The sequence below is a fragment of the Mustela erminea genome, chromosome 9, assembly GCF_009829155.1.
Source record: "Mustela erminea isolate mMusErm1 chromosome 9, mMusErm1.Pri, whole genome shotgun sequence".
Taxonomy (NCBI): domain Eukaryota; kingdom Metazoa; phylum Chordata; class Mammalia; order Carnivora; family Mustelidae; genus Mustela; species Mustela erminea.
In genome coordinates, this window is record NC_045622.1 from 57,179,789 (window position 1) to 57,200,368 (window position 20,580).

General features: G+C 48.2%; 2 protein-coding genes across 8 annotated transcripts in view; both read left to right on the forward strand.

Moving 5' to 3' along the window:
• Nucleotides 1-19,345, forward strand: part of CLPB (caseinolytic mitochondrial matrix peptidase chaperone subunit B) — a 141,528-nt gene extending 122,183 nt beyond the window's left edge. For 4 of the 7 annotated variants that reach the window (XM_032356714.1, XM_032356719.1, XM_032356720.1 and 1 more), the window contains 9 exons: nt 3,055-3,132; nt 4,338-4,393; nt 8,850-8,894; nt 9,270-9,431; nt 14,951-15,107; nt 15,547-15,620; nt 15,763-15,882; nt 16,105-16,209; nt 16,582-19,345. In XM_032356714.1, coding sequence (XP_032212605.1) covers nt 3,055-3,132; nt 4,338-4,393; nt 8,850-8,894; nt 9,270-9,431; nt 14,951-15,107; nt 15,547-15,620; nt 15,763-15,882; nt 16,105-16,209; nt 16,582-16,830 — 1,046 coding nt within the window. In that variant the 3' untranslated portion in view covers nt 16,831-19,345. The remainder of the gene's footprint in view (nt 1-3,054; nt 3,133-4,337; nt 4,394-8,849; nt 8,895-9,269; nt 9,432-14,950; nt 15,108-15,546; nt 15,621-15,762; nt 15,883-16,104; nt 16,210-16,581) is intronic. The other 3 variants (XM_032356716.1, XM_032356717.1, XM_032356718.1) reach the window with 1 other exon arrangement.
• On the forward strand, nt 11,648-12,134 carry LOC116598229 (60S ribosomal protein L22-like). The gene has a single exon (XM_032356722.1). The coding sequence runs from the start codon at nt 11,682-11,684 to the stop codon at nt 12,069-12,071; it is 390 nt and encodes a 129-aa protein (XP_032212613.1). The 5' UTR covers nt 11,648-11,681; the 3' UTR covers nt 12,072-12,134.
• Nucleotides 19,346-20,580: the final 1,235 nt, after the last annotated feature.

A 20,580-nucleotide genomic window follows, 5' to 3' on the forward strand; every position in this document is an offset into this window, starting at 1 on the left:
GAGGCTCGGGTGTGAGGAGGTGCTGTGGCCAGGAAGGCTGACTCCTTTCTTGAAACTCCTGAAGCATGTGTTCAGGCTCGAGAGTTAGCCAGAACTGTGGGTAAAGCCCAGGGCCTTCATTTATTTACCTGTATAACCGTGAGCAGGTTATCTAACATCTCTGCACATATTTCCTCATCTATAAGAAGGGAATCAAGGAACACATGGCTGGCTTAATCCGAAGAGCACACAGCTCTTGATCTCTGCATCGTGAGTTCAAGACCCACGTTGGGTGTTGAGATTACTAAAAAATAAACTTAATAAAAGGGGGGGATAAAATTCTCTGCCCTGCCTGCTTTGTAGATTCATAATGAGGCTCAAATGAAGTTATGTCTGTGGAAGTTTTTGATAGACTGAAAAGTGCTGGCAGAAGTTGTTGCATTTGCTGGTCCACGGTAAGAACATCAGCACCTATGGCCACGTCTCCAGCAGCCCTTCAGAGTCTCTGCCCCAGCCTGACAGAACCCTCAGTGCTCCCAGCCGTAGTCATCAGCCGCCCTGCCAGCCACACACCCTGGGGGCCCGTCTTCCTCAGTCTTTCCTAGCTGCTTCCATTTTTCATTCTGTCGGACTCCATCTGCTTGGTCGTTTTTCTCTTCAGATATTATTAGAAATATCCAGAGTTGTAATTGTTTAATGGTTGGCATTTCGCCTGTTTCACAGGGGGCCAGATCAAACCCACCCCAGACTCGTGCCCCGGGTCTGGCAGAATTGGCCAGGGACAGCTGTGCAGTGGAGTCTGCCTGGCATTATAAAGGGCTCTCTCCCAGGTGCATTATTAGAAAAGAAGGGGGAAAGATGGCCGCAGGCATAATCCAATTCCTCCTTCTCCGTGGTGTTTTTGAACTGCATAGCCCAGCAGTGTGTAGCTCACAGTAGCTGGGAAGCTTTTTTGAAAGAGAGATCAGGATCAGAACCTCAGGTACCTGACACCTGGGGAAATACACTTCCCCCAGGCCACCTGTCTGGGTGATGCCTGGCCACTTCTGCCTCCCCCAGATACCCTATGAAGCCTGAACCCAGTTCATGCTCAGCTTCTTTCCAACCTACATTCTTAGTTTACCCAACTTTTGGAAGAATATGACTCCTTTCAGATGTTCCTCTCTCACCCCTGCCTACACATCGTGTCCACAGAAGTCTAGCCTTTGCCATTTATATCTCTGCCTCCCAAAAACGCCATGCACAGGTTCTTGTTTCTCTCAGGGGCACTGGGGACTCCCATCTCAGCCAGGGTTGGAGTACCCCTCATCATCCCCAGCCTTCAGGTACCTGTGAAGCTGGTGGGTTCCTCTGAGAGCCAAGCCTTCCATAGGACTGGGTCAGCCAGTGTAAAGATGGTCTGGAACTTTGCCCAAGGGAGAGGATGGACTTGAGTGTTTTCTTAAGCCCCTCTCGGGATTCTCAGGGGATGTCTCCCAAGAGGTTGCACTTCCATCTGTTTCTGCTGAGGCCAGAACTGGAAAGGTCTTCAGGTAGCAGCATATGAGTTTGAGGTAAGAAAGGCCACAAAGGCAGGTATTTGAGACCATAATCTGACCCCACTCACAAATACTCATGTTCATTCCTGTCTCCCCATTTGTGTCATGCTGGCCACTTTTGGCTCTCCAGATCCTTCCCAGCCTCCACAATCCCTCATCAGTCCCACTTCTTCCAAAAAGCCTTTCCTGACCTCCGCAGCTACTTCTCTGGAACCCAGCCATATAGATCATAGCACACAGTATAGCATTTATGATCTTTGTACCTTAGGACTGGCCATTACTTTCCCCCAAGACCATCAGCTCTTTCTCAGTTGACTTGTTTTCCAGGTCTTGTCTTCTGGCATATATCCCTTTGTTAATCTCCCCCTGACACTTGAGAACCAGACCAGCCTGACATTACACAGTGCTCTGTCCTCTTCCTGCCTCTGACTGCCATGTTCCCATTCATGTTTAAAGCAACCATGTATGAGCAAAAAGAAGAAATGTTTAGAGAGAGAAGAGACTCTACTCTCAACTTGTAATCTACTAGTTGTATGACTGGGGCAAGTCTCTCTCTCTTGCCTCAGTTTCCTGTTTAGTAGAATAGAATTGAAAATAAGACTTTTGCTCTCAGGGTGTTTGTGTGGGTCTCAGGTAATAAAAACTGTTGACAGTTTTTCCAGTTGTGTGCAGCAGATAGCATGTTCAATAAATGGTTTTTCTTCTAGTGGTTCTGCCTCCTTCCTCCCCCTGCTTTTCCACTTGAGTGATGCCTCGGAGCCCGATTCTCCCACTCTGTCGTTAGACACTTAATTTCCTCACCTTGAATGCACAGCCCTTGGTTATATACTTCCTCCTGAAGAGGAGTGGTCAGGTCTGTCTCGAGCAGAGCTGAACTCTTTAGGGAACCTAGTACATGTCTGTCTCACTCCCCAGCCACTGCTCCTCACTGGAGGCCATGGTTAATGGCAGTGCTAACCAAGTGGCTCACCCATCTGTGCCCTGAGCTCTACACTCCTTGACTGGATTCCAGAAAGTACATTTGGCTATACTCTTAAACAGCAGACCAGATCTTGGTTTCCCTAAATGGGGAAGAGTCCAGAGCTCACACCCCGGATCCCTCAGGGCCTGTCATGGGCTTCTGTCTCTTCCATTTGCCTAGGAGGCAGGCTCAATCTCTCATCAGTGGTGAGTAGATGGGTAACCAGCCATCTAAGAGCTAAAGTTCCTCTCGAATTCTCCTTCACCAGCCCCCTACCCCTCCATTCACCGTCCACCCGCCTTTCAGTTTCCCTGGCAACGCTGAGTGCTCATCCTGGAAAACTTTATCCGAAATCTGCTCTGGGCAGCTTTCCAAATCCATGCTAACCTGATTAGGTGTCTCTAGGGGCCTTGCCAGCTAATCAGATTAGGCAGCACTAATGGTAGTGAGGACTTTGAGTGGGCGCAGAGCAGTAAAACATATTGTATACTTAGTGATAATTATCCTGCCTTTTGTGTCATTGATTTATCTGCCTCTCTCCCTCCCCCCCCCCAAATCTTGTGTGTTTGGCCCTAGCAATCCGGAGGAAGGAGAATGGCTGGTACGACGAAGAACACCCTCTGGTCTTCCTCTTTTTGGGATCATCTGGAATAGGTAACTGAGAGCAGATTGGAAAGTGGGGGAGGAGAGCTGGGGGAACCCTAGCTGCTATGGGCCAGAGTCACACAGTCCACTTCTGTACAACTCCAGCTCTGAAAATACCACCTCCAAATTAGAGTCAACGAGAGGATCATCTGTCACATTAGGTTAGGAACAGCTGGAATTACGTCCCTCTCACTCGAAGCTGTGGTGTAGAGCCTAAGTCACCTGGCCTTTTGGGGTCTGATAGCCCTGGTCCGGCCACTCTGCATCCCCACCACTGCCCTTTGGGAACAGTTAAACCACCTCCACTGCCCAGCACACCAACCTTATTTAGTACAGCTTGGGGCATGACCTTCTAGGAAGCTAAAGAAAGCCCTTGATGTGGCCAACACAGTGTGGGGTGCATTGCAAAATTGGTTTTAGTCAAATGGGTTGGGTATTTTTCTGGCCAGTTGGGCTGGATTATCTGAGGTATTCTCACATCTTCACTCTCCACCCTCACAGAGCCCCCCCACCTGTACCACCTCCTCCCATCATTGTCCTGATGGCAAGTTTTCATGCATTTGTTGTCTCTTCTTTCCCTCTTAGCATCTTCAAGGACCTAGCACTCCCCCACCTCACCATGATACTGTAGAACTTGATTTCCTTTGCTAGGCAGTGAGTTCTGAAGATTTGGCCATCATACCAAAAGGCCCTTCAGAGCCACCACTTGGTATTGTCATTTCTTCTTTATGTTACAAAGAAAGACTATGAGGCCAAGAAGAAGTAGTCTTTATCCTCCCCACCCCTCACTGCCCCCCAGCCTCAGTTCAGCCTTTGGCTCTGGGGCCTGGCTGAATGGCAAGACTGTGAGTGTCTAAAGAGATTTAGTACAGTGACCAGGAATCAGAATGCTCCTGTCAGAGGCAAGGTTTGCATTGGGCTTCCAAGGACAAATGGGCTCTAGATTATAAAAGTCCACCCCCCATTCTTAGGATGCTGCTGTAGAAAAAAAGTCTCAATCTCTATCCACAGAAAAATCAAGATGCAGTATATACTTTGATTCTGATTCCAGCTCCACCTTTAATTCTCCCTCCAGTGACTGGGAGAGTCACCAACCCTCCATGAGCCCATCCGTAAAACATTATTTCCAATGTCCATCCATTTCTAATATTCTTTCATTCCAAAAGACGAGTCATTTAATCCTAACCCAACACCTCTCCCTTCCTTCTTATTAGGAAAGACAGAGCTGGCCAAGCAGACAGCCAAATACATGCACAAAGATGCCAAAAAGGTAAGGGCTGGGATGTCGGCCTGATGTGCAGGCCATGGAGACCTCACCACTACTGCTAGCCCCCAAAATTCTAAGCTCCCTGAATCTGGCAATAGTGAATCAAAAAGATGGACCCTGGCCCAGAAAGCAGGCCTCAGTCTGACCCCAACTTGGCCACCGGTTGTTCCAGGAATTTGGGTAAGTTATCCAACCTCCTTGTATCTCAGTTTATTCATCTGTGAAACAGTAAAAATAATCCTTGCCTTACCTGACTGCTAGGACATTTAGGAGAACCCAATGAGATTCATCAATGCATTTTCAGGCATCTGCTCTGGCCAGGTATTGTATAGATCCTGATAACTCAGCATTTAGGACATACTTCCTGCTCTGAGGAACTCGGGCTAGAGAGGGAAATAGGTTTAGAAAGATATTATTACTATCTAGTACATCAAGGCCATGCTAGAGAGAGTCTTGGGGCCTATAGAAGAAAACAAGTTGGAATGAGAAGATAACCATATTGCTTCTCTCCATTGTATATGAACTTTTAAACATTTCTTTGGCCCTAAGCTGTGGGGTGGTCATAGACCCTTTTCCCCATGACTTCAGAGCCTTTGGACCTCGCCGAAAGAGAAGACTGTCCCTATATTTATTCAGACTCGGGCCCTCAAGGCTTTCTTAGTTTGACTTTGTAGGCTGAATGGAAACGTTTTCCTGCAGAGAGAGATGTCAGAGCCATCCTTGGAGATTGCAGAAACATTTCAACTAAAGCCCGACATTCTTCCACCAGCCTTCCGGTGTGGAGGCTAAGGTACCCCTGCTTACCACCTGAGGTTGCCTGTGACCCCAGATGCCCTTGCCTAATTTCTGTGGAAGGCCTCCCCAGCTGAGGCATTGAGAAATTACTCAGGCCGCTGTCAGCCAAAATTGCACTAACAGCAGAGTCCTAGCCACCTTCCATCCTGCTTCTGGCCTCACTGCCCCTTTGCCTCCTCCCTGAGGGCCTGGCAGCCATGGCAACATCCCCGGCCCCTTCTGCCTAATAACTGGCTAAAGGCTCCGAAGCCTCCCTGGCTCTGCCCGTAGCTGTGCTCTGCCTCAACCAAGCCCAGAGCAGACCTTCCTGACAGGCAGTAAGCAAGAACAGCATATTAGCATGCTGCAACTGAAATAGCATTTTTAAGACAATTCATCAGGTTGGCAGCGATTGAAACAATTAGCACTCTGGAAAGAGCCATAAACTAGCAAGACTATTAGGGAAGATACAGTTACGGGCAGGAACCACCTGATTAGGGATGAAGAATTCTGAGTGGTTTAATTTTAATACTGTCAGAAAGGTTAATATTTAATTACAAATTATAATCTCCTTATCCAAGCTGTCTTAATATGTCTTCATACACAGTGGAAGAAGAAGGGAAGCATCGGCTGACTTGCTGGTGTAGAAAGGAGATGGGCTTGCTAAGAGACTGATGATGCAGGTCGTTTTCAGTCAATGCATCTGAACGGGGGGCGGACTGACACCAGGGCAGGGGCTCCTGAAAGCATGGGGATGGTATCCTACAGTATACCATCATCCCTCAGAGGCGGTGGGCTGGGCACTCAAGGAGTGTCCCTGGAGCCGCCCATGCCTCAGTACAGGCTCCAGTTCTTCTTTCTACTGGCCTTAGGCAGGTTGCTTGACCCCTCCCCAAAGCGAGATACTGAGTCACAGTGAGCTCAGGCTCTAGCACACTAATCAGTGCCCGAGCCCTGATCTCATGTTTATTCATCACCTCATATTTTCCACGGTACCACCCCATCGACCTCTTGTTCAACCCCATGAGGAAGATAACATAGATGCTGAATTAATATTTAAATCCTAGGTGGTGCCTCTATAAAACCGTCTTGTACCAACTCCATTCAGAGTCTGTGTTTAGCACAGGCATTTTCTGGCCATGTAACAGGCAGGCATGAAACCTGCCTTCAAAACCTGAGAGTCCTGGACTGTACCTGATGCCAGCAGGACCCAAGGAAAGATATAGAGGAAGGGCCATGTCACAGGAGCTGGAGAGGACCTGGGCAGTAGGGCCGGCTCAGTGACATGTACACTAGCTGGACACTCGACTTGGTTTTAAGTTCTGGCTTTCTGATCCTTAGTGGCCTCATTTGTAAAAAGTTACGAATGCCTCTAGACCTGGCTGCCTCACAAGGTCTTGTTTGGACATTTGTATAATTTCTTTTTCAGATCTTTGGCTTATTTTTTTCCTCTCATTAACTTCTGCTCTTTGTCCCAAATTTGAGCAATTTTGTTAGCTTCCATTATTAGGGTTAAAAATCCTTGCAAAAGCACCCTAGTGCTTAGGGGCTCTGTGGTCTTCTGAGGTAGGATAGTAGTGCCCGGAAGATGGCAGTTAGCATGGCACTGTGATAAGGGTCTGAGTCCCCTGCCTGGCTTTAAATACCAACTCTCAACTGTTCCAGAGTTGGCTGGGATCTGTGTTCCCATCTTTTTTCTCATCTGTAAAATGGGTTCAGTTATGGCGCCTATCTCATTGGATTATTATGAAGGTTAAATGAGACCATGTAAACAGCTAAACACCATTAGCACATAGTAAGTGATTGGTACATATTGGATATTACTATCATAATTGTTGCCTCACTTCTAGATAACCCTAAGCTAAGACCAAAAATATTTCAGGCAAGCAAATCAACCCGGAAACTTGTTCGGAGTTACTCAGCAAATCAGTAGAAGTAGGACAAGAACCCACAACACTTGACCTAAGTGATCATTAGAGTGTTTACTTCTGGTATCCTGGGACATTTGACATCCGGGCACAAAGCTCAGAACTTAGAAATGAAGACTGCCAAGCGCTGATTGACAGAGCAGGAAATATGAGGCAGTAGAGTTTAGTGGCTAAGAGCACAGACTTGGAGCTAAATTGTCATACCTGATTGACCTTGGGCATGTTACTTTAATCTATGACTCAGTTTTCTCATCTGGAGGGTAGAAATGATAATAATACTTAGCTCATAGACTTGTACATGTTCTGAGCCCTGAGTTTGTTTAGAACATTGCCAGGCACTTAAGAAGCATCCAGAACTGTCAACTGTTACCATTAGGAACCCATCTCATGGCTTTCAGTGCATTGCTCCCTCTGGGAAACACTTGAGCTTCCTCATGTCCATCCTCCCATTCTTCCGCAAGCCTTGGCTGAGCTACCTAGGACCCTCTGGAAATGCTTGCTGGCTGATGTCCCATGTTCTCTAAGAGCAGTGATCACCTCCATGTCGCCTTAATAGTTCTCCAAACCCTTATCTATCTCTTGGATTAGGTGCTCTCAGGCCCTTGGTGAGGCAGGGAGAGGAAACAGGAGCCTGTGTTCCACAGAAAGGAACTGCAGCTCCAAAAGAAGAGGCAGCATGCCCAGCGCCACAGAGACAGTGGCCAACCTAGGACTGGAAGCCATGTCCCTGCCAGAGCACTTCTGCTGCCCTGTACTGCGGGTACAGAGTGACAGGATGCGAGAATAACTACAGTTCTGACCAGCAGCATGTGGCCTAGATATCAGACGTAGATAGCTACCTCCCTCTAGGGTCTTGGTGCCCTGTCATCCCCAGCTGTTGGACGAAGTATATTCAGTGAGTGCTCTTTCTGAGGTGGAAACGTGTGCCAGTGGGAAAGGAGCCTGGGGAACCCTGGTTCGGGTGGAGGGACAGGGCACATGTAACTATAAGTCCCTAAATTCATCATGAAAAAGAGTGAACGCTGCCTGCGTTAACTCGCGAACTTCCCACCGCATACACATACACATACCCTTTCCCTGGGGCTAATCGTGGTTGAACCTCACCCCAGAGGGCCAGTTCCCAGCAGATCACTCCTAGGCCCAGTGGTGGAGAGGGATGGGCTACAAGCTGCCTTATGTATAGCTTTTAAGTGAAATGAAGAAATGTAAATAAATTAAAAGATTTCTTAGCACAAAAGAGAAGTAATATAAAACAAAGAGGCATGTGCCCACAAAAGCTGCAAAGTTGAGGGCACCATGGAGCTGGCTGGGTGTTTGCTGCACCCTTCCTTCTCCACATGGCCCACACAGACTGTAGCTGACTCTACCCATGTCTACCTGCCCCACTTGACGGCTTCTTCTCAAGGACGGAGACCAAGACTTGTTCGCTGCTGTAGCTTCAGCACACACAGGATGCCTTCGGGAAATATGGGATGGCTGATGTGGTAATAAGACCAGTAGAAGCCTAAAAAGAGACATTCTGAGCCAGATTTAGAAAGGCCGGGACATGACTTGGGTTTATTAAGGTAGGGAATGAGGGAATCATGGGGGAGAGGAGTGGACAGAAAAGGAGGCAAGGAGCCAAAAAAATAGAATGGGATAGAAGATCTTGCACTGGTGTGGTCTGAAAGCCTAGGGGATATTTGAGATGCTCTCCTCCTTAACCCTCTCCCTCTACCTTCCTGACTCCAAATGGACTCCTGCTTGTTTCCACACAGGGCTTCATCAGACTGGACATGTCTGAGTTCCAAGAGCGGCATGAGGTAAGTGAGAGTCCTCGCTGAAGTATGGTATGGAGGGCCTGTGAATCAACATCACTCTGCGTGGGTATTTTGTCGGGACTTGTCATTTGGACTTGAGATAACTCCAGCAGCCTTGGGATTCATCCTTTGGGGGCATATATGTGCAAGAGGGTCACCGATCTGTTTTGCATAGGACTTGCTCTGAAAAAGAAACCTAGAGAAGATCTGTAGACTCTTCCATTGTGGCAGGATTCCTACTACCCCAGAAGAAAGTCTGACTGTCCTTATTGAAATAGGCAGTGTTAATAATGAATGAAGCCATTTTCCTGTGCATGTCCACATCAGAAACTAAAGGTATAGTAAGACCTTTCCAGTGTGTTTCCTTCCTTCCTCCAGGTAGCCAAGTTTATCGGGTCCCCACCAGGCTACATTGGGCACGAGGAGGGCGGCCAGCTGACCAAGAAGCTGAAGCAGTGTCCCAATGCTGTGGTGCTCTTCGATGAGGTGGACAAGGCCCATCCAGACGTGCTCACCATCATGCTGCAGCTGTTTGACGAGGTGAAAGTCACTTTGGGCTGGGATGGAATAGGGGTCACCTCGGGGCATGGGGACCTATGAACAATAAGAATCAAGGACCCAGAGGCCTGTCTGACCCTTCCTTCATTTGCCACTTCCACATGTGTACATTCAGTCACCTAGCAGATGTGGCTTTGCCCCCTTTCTGGACCAGGGCCCATGCCGGGCACTTTAGGATAAACCAGCACTACCCAAGAATTGAAATTCTGTGGCTACCCAGGCTGCCTTCTAGAGAGACACAGAGTGGAAGTGCCAGGACAGACCTGAATTTTTAGTTTCAACTCTTCTCCATTTCTAAGCATCAGGGGCCTCATGTGACAAACAGGCTGAATCCAAGATAATCTCCAAGAACTTTCTGGCTCATGGAGCCCTTTTCTTGTCACAAGCCCTTTTCAGGCTTGTCACAAACTAGACAGCCTCCTACTGGTGGGGTGAGCTCTAAATGAGAAAAACTCTCTTCTCTTTCAGCATATTCTGTGTACTAGGCTAAAGATGTTATTGCTAACCATCATAACAGCAGGCAGAGTAGAAACTCTTTTTACAGAAGAAACTAAGGTTCAGAGAGGTTATAAATGTCGTGCCTATGGCATGGAGCCACTGTGCAGAGGAACCATGTTTGGGCCACAGATAAGTTTGATTCTGGAGTCCCAGTTCTCCCTCTCTGTACCACTCCTTAACCTCAAGCAGAGAAGAGAGACTTACGAACATAGGAAGGGTTGACCTCCTTTAGGGGCCCTGTGGAACTGGGCATGAGGCTTCTCTTCTATATTAGCCAGCACGTGTCCAGAGGGAGTCCAGCCTGCCTTTCCACTTAGCCCCCTATAGCCCAGGGACAACAGGAAGGTGTTTTGCTTCCCATGTTGCAAGTGTACTCAAAAGGCAGGAAGGGACTTCTGGACCAAATAGCACACCAGGTGCCAAGCCAGGAAGACCCAGATCCAGATATACTCACAGCTGCCCATCACCTTCCCAACCTGGCCCAGCATCCTTGTCCCTGCCCCAGTTTTACTGCTATCTTCCTAGCTCCCCAGGTCTACCCTGTCCCCCGACCAGCCGCTGAGGAATGAAGGCCGGTCCTTCCAAGGTTACATATTCAGTTACTCATACCTGTGCTCTGAGACCTCCCACCTCGTTCCATTCTCTTGATGGGATTCAAGTACACAGCTATGGACCAGGCCCAGTCCTGGTCTCTAGGAGCTCCCTGCATAGTAGATGGTTAGAAAGGAGACATAATAATAGTTGCTATTTTTTACTTTATGTGCCAAACACTGTTCTAAAACATTTACTTATATCAATTCATCTAGTCCTCCCACCATCCCTATGAAGGTCGTTATTATTACTGCCTCTGTAATTACTGAAGTAAAGTGAGAGAAGTGATTGGCCTATGGGCATGCAGCTGGGAAGAGGGAGTCCAGGATGGGAGCCCAGGTAGTCCAGTTGAGAGCCTGCAGCTTCAGTAATACCTACCATTCAGCCAGGGTCAGAAGAGAGAGGTAGATCTGCAGGGAAGCCTTCACGGGAAGGGAGGGCCCAGCTCAGAGAGCATGGGCACTGCAGCTTCTGACATCTCTGTAGAGTTACCTCTGATGGCCTTCTTGGCCCAGAAGAGGGGAGGCAGCTACTGACTGAGATACAACAAGTGCTGCCTCCAAGTTGTTACCACCTCCATATGTAAGCCCTGTACCCCTCCCCTGCTGTTTCTCCACTGACTACTTTCTGGGAGTTGATAATAATTCCTTCCTATGGCCTCTGGCAGCCTACTACCATCTCTGAAGTTTATGCCCTTGGTTCCATTGATCAAAGCTGCCATTCAAGATTACTTAGATTTATGCTTATAGGCGTCTTGTGGACAAGGATCTTGTCTTACTCACTGCAGCCACTCCCAGAGCCCACAGAGTCAAGGGAAATGCTCTGCTGAGTAACTTAATTCAACAGTAATTCAGCATACCTTCCAGGATAACTAAGGAGGTTCTAGGTGAACAGTGGAGAAGGGCTGACAGCGGACACCTATTAAGCAGAAGCACAGGGGCACGAGGCATCCTGGTCTGTCCAGGGAACTCTAGCTGCTCAGCACCACTAGACCGCAAAATGAAAGTGAGAGCAGAACAGTAGAGGTGAGTGGGTAACGTTGGCAGGGACCAGTTATGGTCCCAGGCGAAGGAATGTGGGTTTTAGATTGAAAGGAGCCTTTAAGGTAGTCCGCCCACCTCCCTTTCTGCCTCCGCAGCCACCATGGCGCCCGTGAAAAAGCTGGTGGCGAAGGGGGGCAAAAAAAAGAAGCAAGTTCTGAAGTTTACCCTTGATTGCACCCACCCTGTAGAAGATGGAATCATGGATGCGGCCAATTTTGAGCAGTTTCTTCAGGAGAGAATCAAAGTGAATGGAAAAGCTGGAAATCTCGGTGGAGGGGTGGTAACCATTGAAAGGAGCAAAAGCAAGATTACTGTAACTTCCGAGGTGCCTTTTTCCAAAAGGTATTTGAAATATCTGACCAAAAAGTGCTTGAAGAAGAATAACCTCCGTGACTGGCTGCATGTGGTGGCCAACAGCAAGGAGAGCTACGAGCTACGCTACTTCCAGATCAACCAGGACGAGGAGGAGGAGGAGGAGGACGAGGATTAGAAGTCCTGTGTCTGGGATATTTAGTATAATTTTTAAATAAAATCTAGGAATCACAAAAAAAAAAAAAGGAGCCTTTAAAAGCTTTAAGTAAGAACACATTCTCACTTTATAAAGATCCTATTGGTAACCGTGATAGAATGGACTAGAAAGAAGAGGGGGAGCAGCAAGGAGGCTGGTGAAGCATCTAGGCTAGATGTGGGGATGCCCGCTCTGAAGCAGGGAAGTGGGCTGGCCAGAACTCCCAGAAGGCCAACTGTGCAGGACTCAGGGATTGAATGTGAGGGGAGACAGAGGAGCCAGGGGTGGTCAACTCCAGGACTCTGGCCTGGGTGGCTGGACAGCTGCTGCTGCCTTCAGCTGAGGCAGGGAACCCATGAGGACAAGCAGCAGATAGGCGAGGAAGATGAGGAGTTGAGGTTTGAAATTGCTAAAAATGAGATACCTGAGGGACGACCAGGTGGAGGTGCCCAAGAGGCCGGTCATCAGTTGGAGAAGTCTAGAGCATAGGACAGATCTGGACTGGAAGCAGAGATTGAGGAATGTCAGCACAGGTAGAGTAAGAGAAGCCCCAGGAAAGGATGAGCTCTCTCAGCTAGGGGGTATATGGTATGCATAGAAGAAGGGAGGGCTAATAACAGAGTCTGTGACATATCAGGAAAGTCAGAGAGGGAATGTGGTTCAGTGTAGGGTGGACGGGACACACAATACATGTCTCTGCCTCGGTGTTCATGAAAGAGTTGGGAAGACTAATAGCAAAAAGCATTTCACCCCACCTTCATACGTGCTGTACTAGGATAAGTGGCAAGTGCTGGGAGTTGTAAGGGCTCCTGCTCCAGTCTGGGGGCGTGAAGGAAGCCCCTCATTCCCGCCCAGCTCAGTTCTCCCAAGTCTGGTCAGGAGCCCTGATGCTCTCAGCAAAACACCAAGTGGAACTAATGACCCCAGAGCCTGCCATGCAGGGCAGAAGTCTCAGGAGGACACTGCCCCTGCAGAGCCTGCTTCTGCTCCTCCCTCAAGGACAGAAACAGTGGGAAAACAGCCCCTATAACCCTGGGGTAGCATTCACACCCAGTCATTGCTGGGATGGGACAGTGACAGCTCCCTTTTTAGAGAGGACTCTTTGGCAGTCCTTATTGCCAAGGTCTCTGAGGAGGAGGAAGAGACACATACACTGTGAAAATCACCCTTTGGGTCTTCATACACCATGTCTGCTACCCTCACCCACCTGAGACCCATCCCCGTCCCAGTTTAGGAAAAAAAAAAGCAGGACTTTGATCCTGGGATGAAATTGCCACTGGTTACTGTTCTGGTCAGTATAGCAGTGTGTGTACTCCATCCTCGGGGATGAGCTCTGCCAAGTGCCTTATGCATACATTTGGACACATCACACAAACACACACGCACACACACATACCGTGACCAGGTCCCTAGAACTAGAATTGCCCTCGGTGGATCTGTTGCTCTGTTACTCATGATCAGGGAAGCCAGTGGCAACAGCTCAAGAACATCCACTTGCACTCTCTCTCAAATTGAACAAATAAATCTAAGAAGCCTATGCCAAGGGCCAGTATAAAGCAAGGCTAAAAAGCAGGTACCATGCCCAGCGTGGATTAGGTACTGAGTTAATGCGCATCCTTCCTTTTTTGCTTCTGAAGGCCAGGGCTGGTCTGCCATTGCTTTGGCTTTAGAAGCAAGGACTGAGCCTGAGTGAGGTCCATACCACCAGGGAAAGGGAAATGCTTGGAGGACTACCTACCACCTGAGGCCGGGGCAGGCAAGAGCCGACAGGTTGGGGTCAGTGACGTGTCGCCAGGGCCATGTTCTCTGGCCTGTCAGGTCTTGTGCTTGGTGGGAGAGTGCAGTGGGGTACAGAGAACACAAAGCATAGCACCTATGGTGCAAGAAGTGCCCTGCCGGTGTCCACTGTTATTCCCCCAGAGGTTCCACTCACCGAGGCCCTGACTGCTACTTGCGTCATAAATAACTGTAAAGTACTGTGGTACAGTGATACAGCATTATTTGCTGAGTCAGTGGGAGCTTCTTGCCCTTGAACTCTGTGGCCCCAGATAGCTATACTTCTGTCATTCTGTCTCTTCTCTTTCCTCAGTGCATCTGTCTCTAGTACAGATGGTTTCTTTCATCTGTGTCCTTTCTAGAAAGAGCTAAAGATTCCAAGGCCTCATCCCACATTCGTTAAAGGAGGAGCCTTATTTTCTGCCCCTCTCTGCCAGGCCAAAGGATGGCTTTAAGTTGCAGAGATTATACCTGTTTCATTCGTCTCATTCATTTTGATACAACAAATACCAACAAATAGGTAGTATATTACATGTCTGCTGGCTAATAACAGTTCAGAACATTTGCACAACTTGGCTAACCAAGGATTTTTCACCAACATGACCATATTAGTCTTCACAATGGCCACATAAAATACCCTCCTCTGAGCTCCTACATGACCCCTTATACTACTTAACTCACTGGGCTTCCCCCTTATAATACTTAACTCACTGAATTGTCATTGCTGGTTTCTTGAGTGTCTTTTTTTCTTTTTTCTTTTTTTTAACAAGAAACATGTCAAAGGTTCAGTGAGGCCCCAGTGCCCAACATAGAGCCTGGCCCAGATTAGGCCTCTAAAAAAGTGTATTGCATGGATGCATGTTTAATCGAGCTAACTTTTGGGGTGCCAGAGATGAATCAGGGGCCCTGATGGATGACAAAGAGAGCTTCAGTCTTGATTGGAGACAGTATCAGCAGGTGGAATGGTTGTAGCCCAGGACAGTGAGAACCAGCAGGAGTGAGCAGCTTGGGGTTCTGAAGAGACCTCCCGGAAGAGGTGCCTAAGCTTAGCACTTCCTGACTGTGCAGTCACTGTTCTTTCCCAGGGCCGGCTGACAGATGGAAAAGGGAAGACCATTGACTGTAAGGACGCCATCTTCATCATGACCTCCAATGTGGCCAGCGACGAGATCGCACAGCATGCACTGCAGCTGAGACAGGAAGCTTTGGAGATGAGCCGTAACCGTATCGCGGAAAACCTTGGTATGGCACACAGCCTGAGCCGTCTGGGCAGGTGGGCAAGTGCCCAGACCACCAGCACATCTCCTGGGGCAAGGATGAGATCAGCCAGGAGGCCACATCTGTCGCCTTTCTATTTGCCAATGAACCTTCCAACCCATCTTCCAAGTCAGAACTCAAGTCTTGGTCCTGACTCTTGTCCCCCTCCTTCCCTCCCTCACACAACTCCTACACTAAGGAACCCCTTGCTTTGTATTTGTAGCACATAGAACTGGAGGGGCCTCAGGAAGTGCCCAGTCCAGTCCTCTCTTTCAAGTGGAGACCAGGCTGAGGCCTAAAGAGCCTGAGACCCTGACCAGGATCACACAGACCCGTCAGGGGCAGGACCAGAGCTGTTTTTGTAAATGGGAGCAAGAGCTCCCTAAATCTGGGGAGTAGGCAGTTTATGATTCTTTTTCCACAGGGGATGTCCAGATTAATGACAAGATAACCATCTCAAAGAACTTCAAGGAGAATGTGATACGCCCTATCCTGAAAGTAAGAGGTCTTTGTCCTTCCTACTAGAGTCTCCAGTGGGAAGATCCCCTTAGCCATCCTTAGTCTTCCCCACCAGGGTCCAGTAATTCCCTTTACCCCTTCTGGGTCACAGAGCTCACCTACCCCTAACCTGGCCCTGCAGGCTCACTTTCGGAGGGATGAGTTTCTTGGAAGAATCAACGAGATTGTCTACTTCCTCCCCTTCTGCCACTCGGAGCTCATCCAACTTGTCAACAAGGAACTGAACTTCTGGGCCAAGAGAGTAAGAGCAGGAACTGCCCATGGGTGGGGTTGGGTCATCTGCCCTTTGGAAATCAGGGAACACTGGGTTGGAAGCGACCCCCCTAGGGGCATGGAGCACATTGGTCTGGGCCAGTGGCCCTGGGGGATACAGTCACTCACAGTCCCAGGCCTCAGGCCAGAGTGGTGAGAGATGGAAAGCACTGAGCCACATGCAGGCATGCTCTTATTTGACCTATCTCAGGCCAAGCAAAGGCACAACATCACGCTGCTCTGGGACCGTGAGGTGGCAGATGTGTTGGTTGACGGCTACAATGTGCACTATGGTGCCCGCTCCATCAAGCATGAGGTAAGCGCAGGAGCCTGAGAGAAGTAAGGCACCTCCATACCTCCCACCCTGGGTTCTCAGCCTGGAATAGCCCCATACCCAGAGCAGATGCCCCTTCAAAACCCAAACCAGAAGATGATCAAGTAAAACCCCGGTCCTGGAGGATAAGCCATGTGAACCCCAGCCAGGAATGAGGAACAAGTTGGGAACTTCAGAAACTGGCGTTGTTGAGTTCTTAGCCTAGTCCTGCAAGCTGTGTGTTGTTAGCTCCACTTTGCAGAGGGGGAAGCTGAAGCTCAGGTTTCTGACTTGCCCTAGTAGTAGTAAGTGAAAGAGCCTGGGCTACAGGCCACAGGCATTAGCAGTGCTGACCTCTTTGCCCATCACCTGCAGGTCGAACGCCGTGTGGTGAACCAGCTGGCAGCTGCCTATGAGCAGGACCTGCTGCCCGGGGGCTGCACTCTGCGCATCACTGTGGAGGACTCAGACAAACAGCTGCTCAAGAGCCCCGATCTGCCCTCCCCCCAGGCTGAGAAGCGCCCACCCAAGCTGCGGCTGGAGATCATTGACAAGGACAGCAAGACCCGCAAACTGGACATTCGGGCACCACTACACCCTGAGAAGGTGTGCCACAACCTCTAGCTTCTACCTACCTGCCTTTACATGCCCTCAACATCCAATAAAGGCCCCTCGGCTGTGGCATGGCAACTGACCTATCTTCCCCTCCTCTCCACCCAGCCTGATGCCTGTTTATCCCCAGTAGGCCCCTCCTCAACCTCAAAGTCAAAGATAGGGATTTTGCCCTCCCTTGGATCCTTTGTTATGGGCCCAAAAACTTGCTAACAGGTCTCCAAGAGAGGAACTGCCTCCCCGCCCCCTTCAAGGCAGGGAGGAGGAGGAGGCCCCTTATCTTTATCCTTCAGCATGATCCCCATGGCCTATAGTCTCTGGAACTTTATCATGATCACAGAAAGCTCTGAAGTTTGGCAGCTAAGAACAGATCTGCCTGGGCAAAGACAGGTACCAGGCTGTGACCTGCCACCCTCTGCTGGCCTTCATGCAACTGAGTGCCCAGAATGTCTGCACAGATTGTGGAAAAAGAGTGTAGAGGCCCAGGCAGAGATTGTGCAGTGTAGACTGTAGCTACCTCCTTCCCATACCCTAGAATTCCAAGGAGAAGGGACCCATAAAACTCTTCCCCACTCCACTGCCTTATGGTAGCTGTTCCTACTCATTGCACATTCTTGTGTCAGGCCAGACCATGTTTCTCCAGCTTTGGAACAAGCCAGTGTAAGGCACCTCTAGGAGGAAGGCTGATTGGGTCACTACCCTGCTCTGCTCTGGGACTGGGCAACAGTACCAAATGACCAAGCAAACTCAGCTCTATGGGGCCTCCTTCAGGAGACCAACACAGACATCGGGGAACTGTAGGAAGAGTGATAATGAAATCAGGCTGTGCCCAGGTGGCCAAGGAGTCTGCATCAGCTCTGTCTATACTGCTGTCCCAGCTGAGTTAGTCTGGAATAAACCACTCCCCCATGCAGTCTGCATGTTAGTCACTAAGCAGAGTGTCTGCATACCCACCATCCCCAAGGGCATACCATAAACCAGGCACGTGTCAACCCTGGCTTAGGACACAGCGAGGCCTGGTGCATCTTTGGGCGCCATCAATACTAGCCATCATTGATGACCACCCCATCACCTGCAGGACCGTTTTGGATCCCTCGGTGTTAGCTACTCTCTTTCAGGAAGCAGAAAATAGAGACAGGAATTAAAGTCCCTTCGGTGATGGAAGAATGCCATGAGCATGTGGTGGGTAGGAAGCAGTCAGAAGTCAGGACATGGGCTCCAGCAGATGCTCCAGCAATCACCGTCCAGTATGTCAAGGAGCTGTCTGCTGCTCCCTACCTCAGTGACTGCTGTTCTTTTTATTACTACTACTACCACCACTCCTACTTGTTTTGAAATCATTTTAGACTTACGAAAAGTTGCAAAAATAGTCATTTTCATATATCCTTCACCTCATTTCTCCTAATACTAACATCTTACAAAACTATAGTATAATTATTAAAAGCAGGACATTAACATTGACACTGTACTAAAAAATCGGTAGACATTCAGATTTTGCCATTTTTCCCACTGGTGTCCTTCATCTGGTCCAGGGTCCAATCCAGGATCCCGTGTTATATTTTGTTGTCATGTTTCCTTTGTCTCCTTCAGCCCTTGGTAGTTCCTCCATCTTTCTTTGCCTTTCATGACCTTGACACTTCTGAAATATCCAGACCAGTTATTTTATAGGATGTTCCTCAATTTGGGTTTGTCCTCTGTTTTCACATGATTAGATTGAGGGTCTGCAGTTTTGGCAGAGCTACCCCAGAAGTGATGATGTGCCCTTCTAGTGCCTTCTAGCAAGGAGTGATATTAACTTGGATCGCGTGACTGTGGTGGTGTGGGTCAGGTTTCTCTACTGTAAAATAACTAATCCCCCCTTTAAAATTAATAAGAATCTTGTGAGGAGGTACTTTGAAGCTGTGTAAAAACCTTACTTATCCTTAAACTTTTGCCTGCTAATTTTAGCATCCATCAGTGGTTTTTGCTTACAAGAATTAATGTTGTGTTGGCCTAATGTTGACTTTCTGTTTACTTATTTTATCTGTACTTATTAATTGGTATTCTGCTATAGGCGAGAGCTCCCTCTTTTCTCCCATGTATTTATTTCAACAATTTATTTATATCAGTATAAACTAATGGATATTTGTCTTATTCTGTAGGTTATAATCTCATACTTCAGTAGTTTATTTGTTGCTCATACTGGCCCAGTTTTAGCCATTGAGAATTCTTTCAGGTTGGCTTCTGTATTGTTGTGGTATTGCCCCCATCATTTTTTAGCCCTTCTTTCTCTCTAGCACCATAAGATGTTCCAAGCTCACTCATATTTTTCCTGTTCCAGCCCTGCATCAGCTGTTTTCCCAGATAGCTCCTGATTCCTTGCCCTCAAGAACGGACACTAGGTGTATTCATTACTACTGGAGTGTCATTACTTCTAGGCCCTTTGGGCATACAGAGCTAGGAAATAGGTGTATTCATGTTAACACACACATCTGAATTAATTGTTATAGCTGTATGTATGTTATTAAAAATCATGAGTTCGCACTAATACCTACAGTTCCAATCGAATACCATAGGATTTGTGACTGCTGTTGTTATACTTTACTGTTCTTTTCCTCTTCTGCTGCCATCTCCTTTTCTTCCCCTTTCACTCTGTTTGGTGTTCAGATTTTCCTTAAAGGTTCTAATGCAATCAGTCAGTGACCATCATATATGGAACATTCCTATTAGATAAAGTTCTTATGCCTGGTTGTCGGTCTTTCGTTAAGTCAGCTGTGGCTAGGAGCACCGGCATATAACTCAAGACCAGATAACTTTTGTATTAGAAAACCCAATGGCCACCTTCCAGAGAGGAGAGTAGGAGATAGGGAAAACCCTCAGATTTTGAGGAACTTAAGTATTACTTCTACAGATTCTCATCTACACCTCCTAAGTGATGTTGGCCCCTAGCTTTAGCCTCCATAACATACTGGGCAAAATTAAGCTCCCTTGCATTACCTGTCTGTCTTTGTCACTAGAAAGCACGGTAAGCACCCAGAGGGCAGACACTCAGTTGTCCAGCTCACTGGCTTGTTCACAGGATGTGACACAATGACAGATGTTCCAGGTATTCGGATGGTTGGGTGGGCCCTGTAGCAAGCGCAGATCTTCACAGTGAGTCCCAGGACAGGACAGTATCATTTATCCACTGAGCACGCATTCATTCGTCATGTTCTTGTGGCCAGCCAGTAGGATCTGCCAGCATTGGACCTTGAGCAAACAGGGCAAAGACCCAGAACCCGTATTGAGTATCCTGGAATGCATGAGACAGGGCTTGAAAATGAAAAATGTAACACCTTTGTTATTCAAAAAGAAAAACTCAGAGATGCGTAGTGATTGTTTTAGAAATTTAGGGAAGGGGCACCTGGGTGGTTCAGTTGGTTAAGCATCCAGCTCTTGATTTTGGCTCAGGTCATGATTTCAGTGTTGTGAGATTGAGCCCCATGTTGGGCTCCATGCTGGGCATGGAGCCTGCTTAAGATTCTTCTCTGTCCCTCTCCCCCTGTCGCCCCCCCATCAAAAAAAAGCCAAAAAGATTTAGGGGAAAAAAACACACCTAAGCCATAAGCCTCAGCCTGATAAGTAGAAAAGAGGGGGAAAAGTACAAGATTAGGAATGAGAAATGACATAGATATGGAAATTCTTTTTTTTTTTTTTAAGATTTTATTTATTTATTTGACAGACGGAGATCACAGAGAAGCAGGCAGAGAGAGAGGAGGAAGCAGGCTCCCTGCTGAGCAGAGA

Bases quoted from the DNA above. Each gene is read 5' to 3' on its own strand.
- LOC116598229 (XM_032356722.1), top strand. From the start codon at position 11,682: ATGGCGCCCGTGAAAAAGCTGGTGGCGAAGGGGGGCAAAAAAAAGAAG.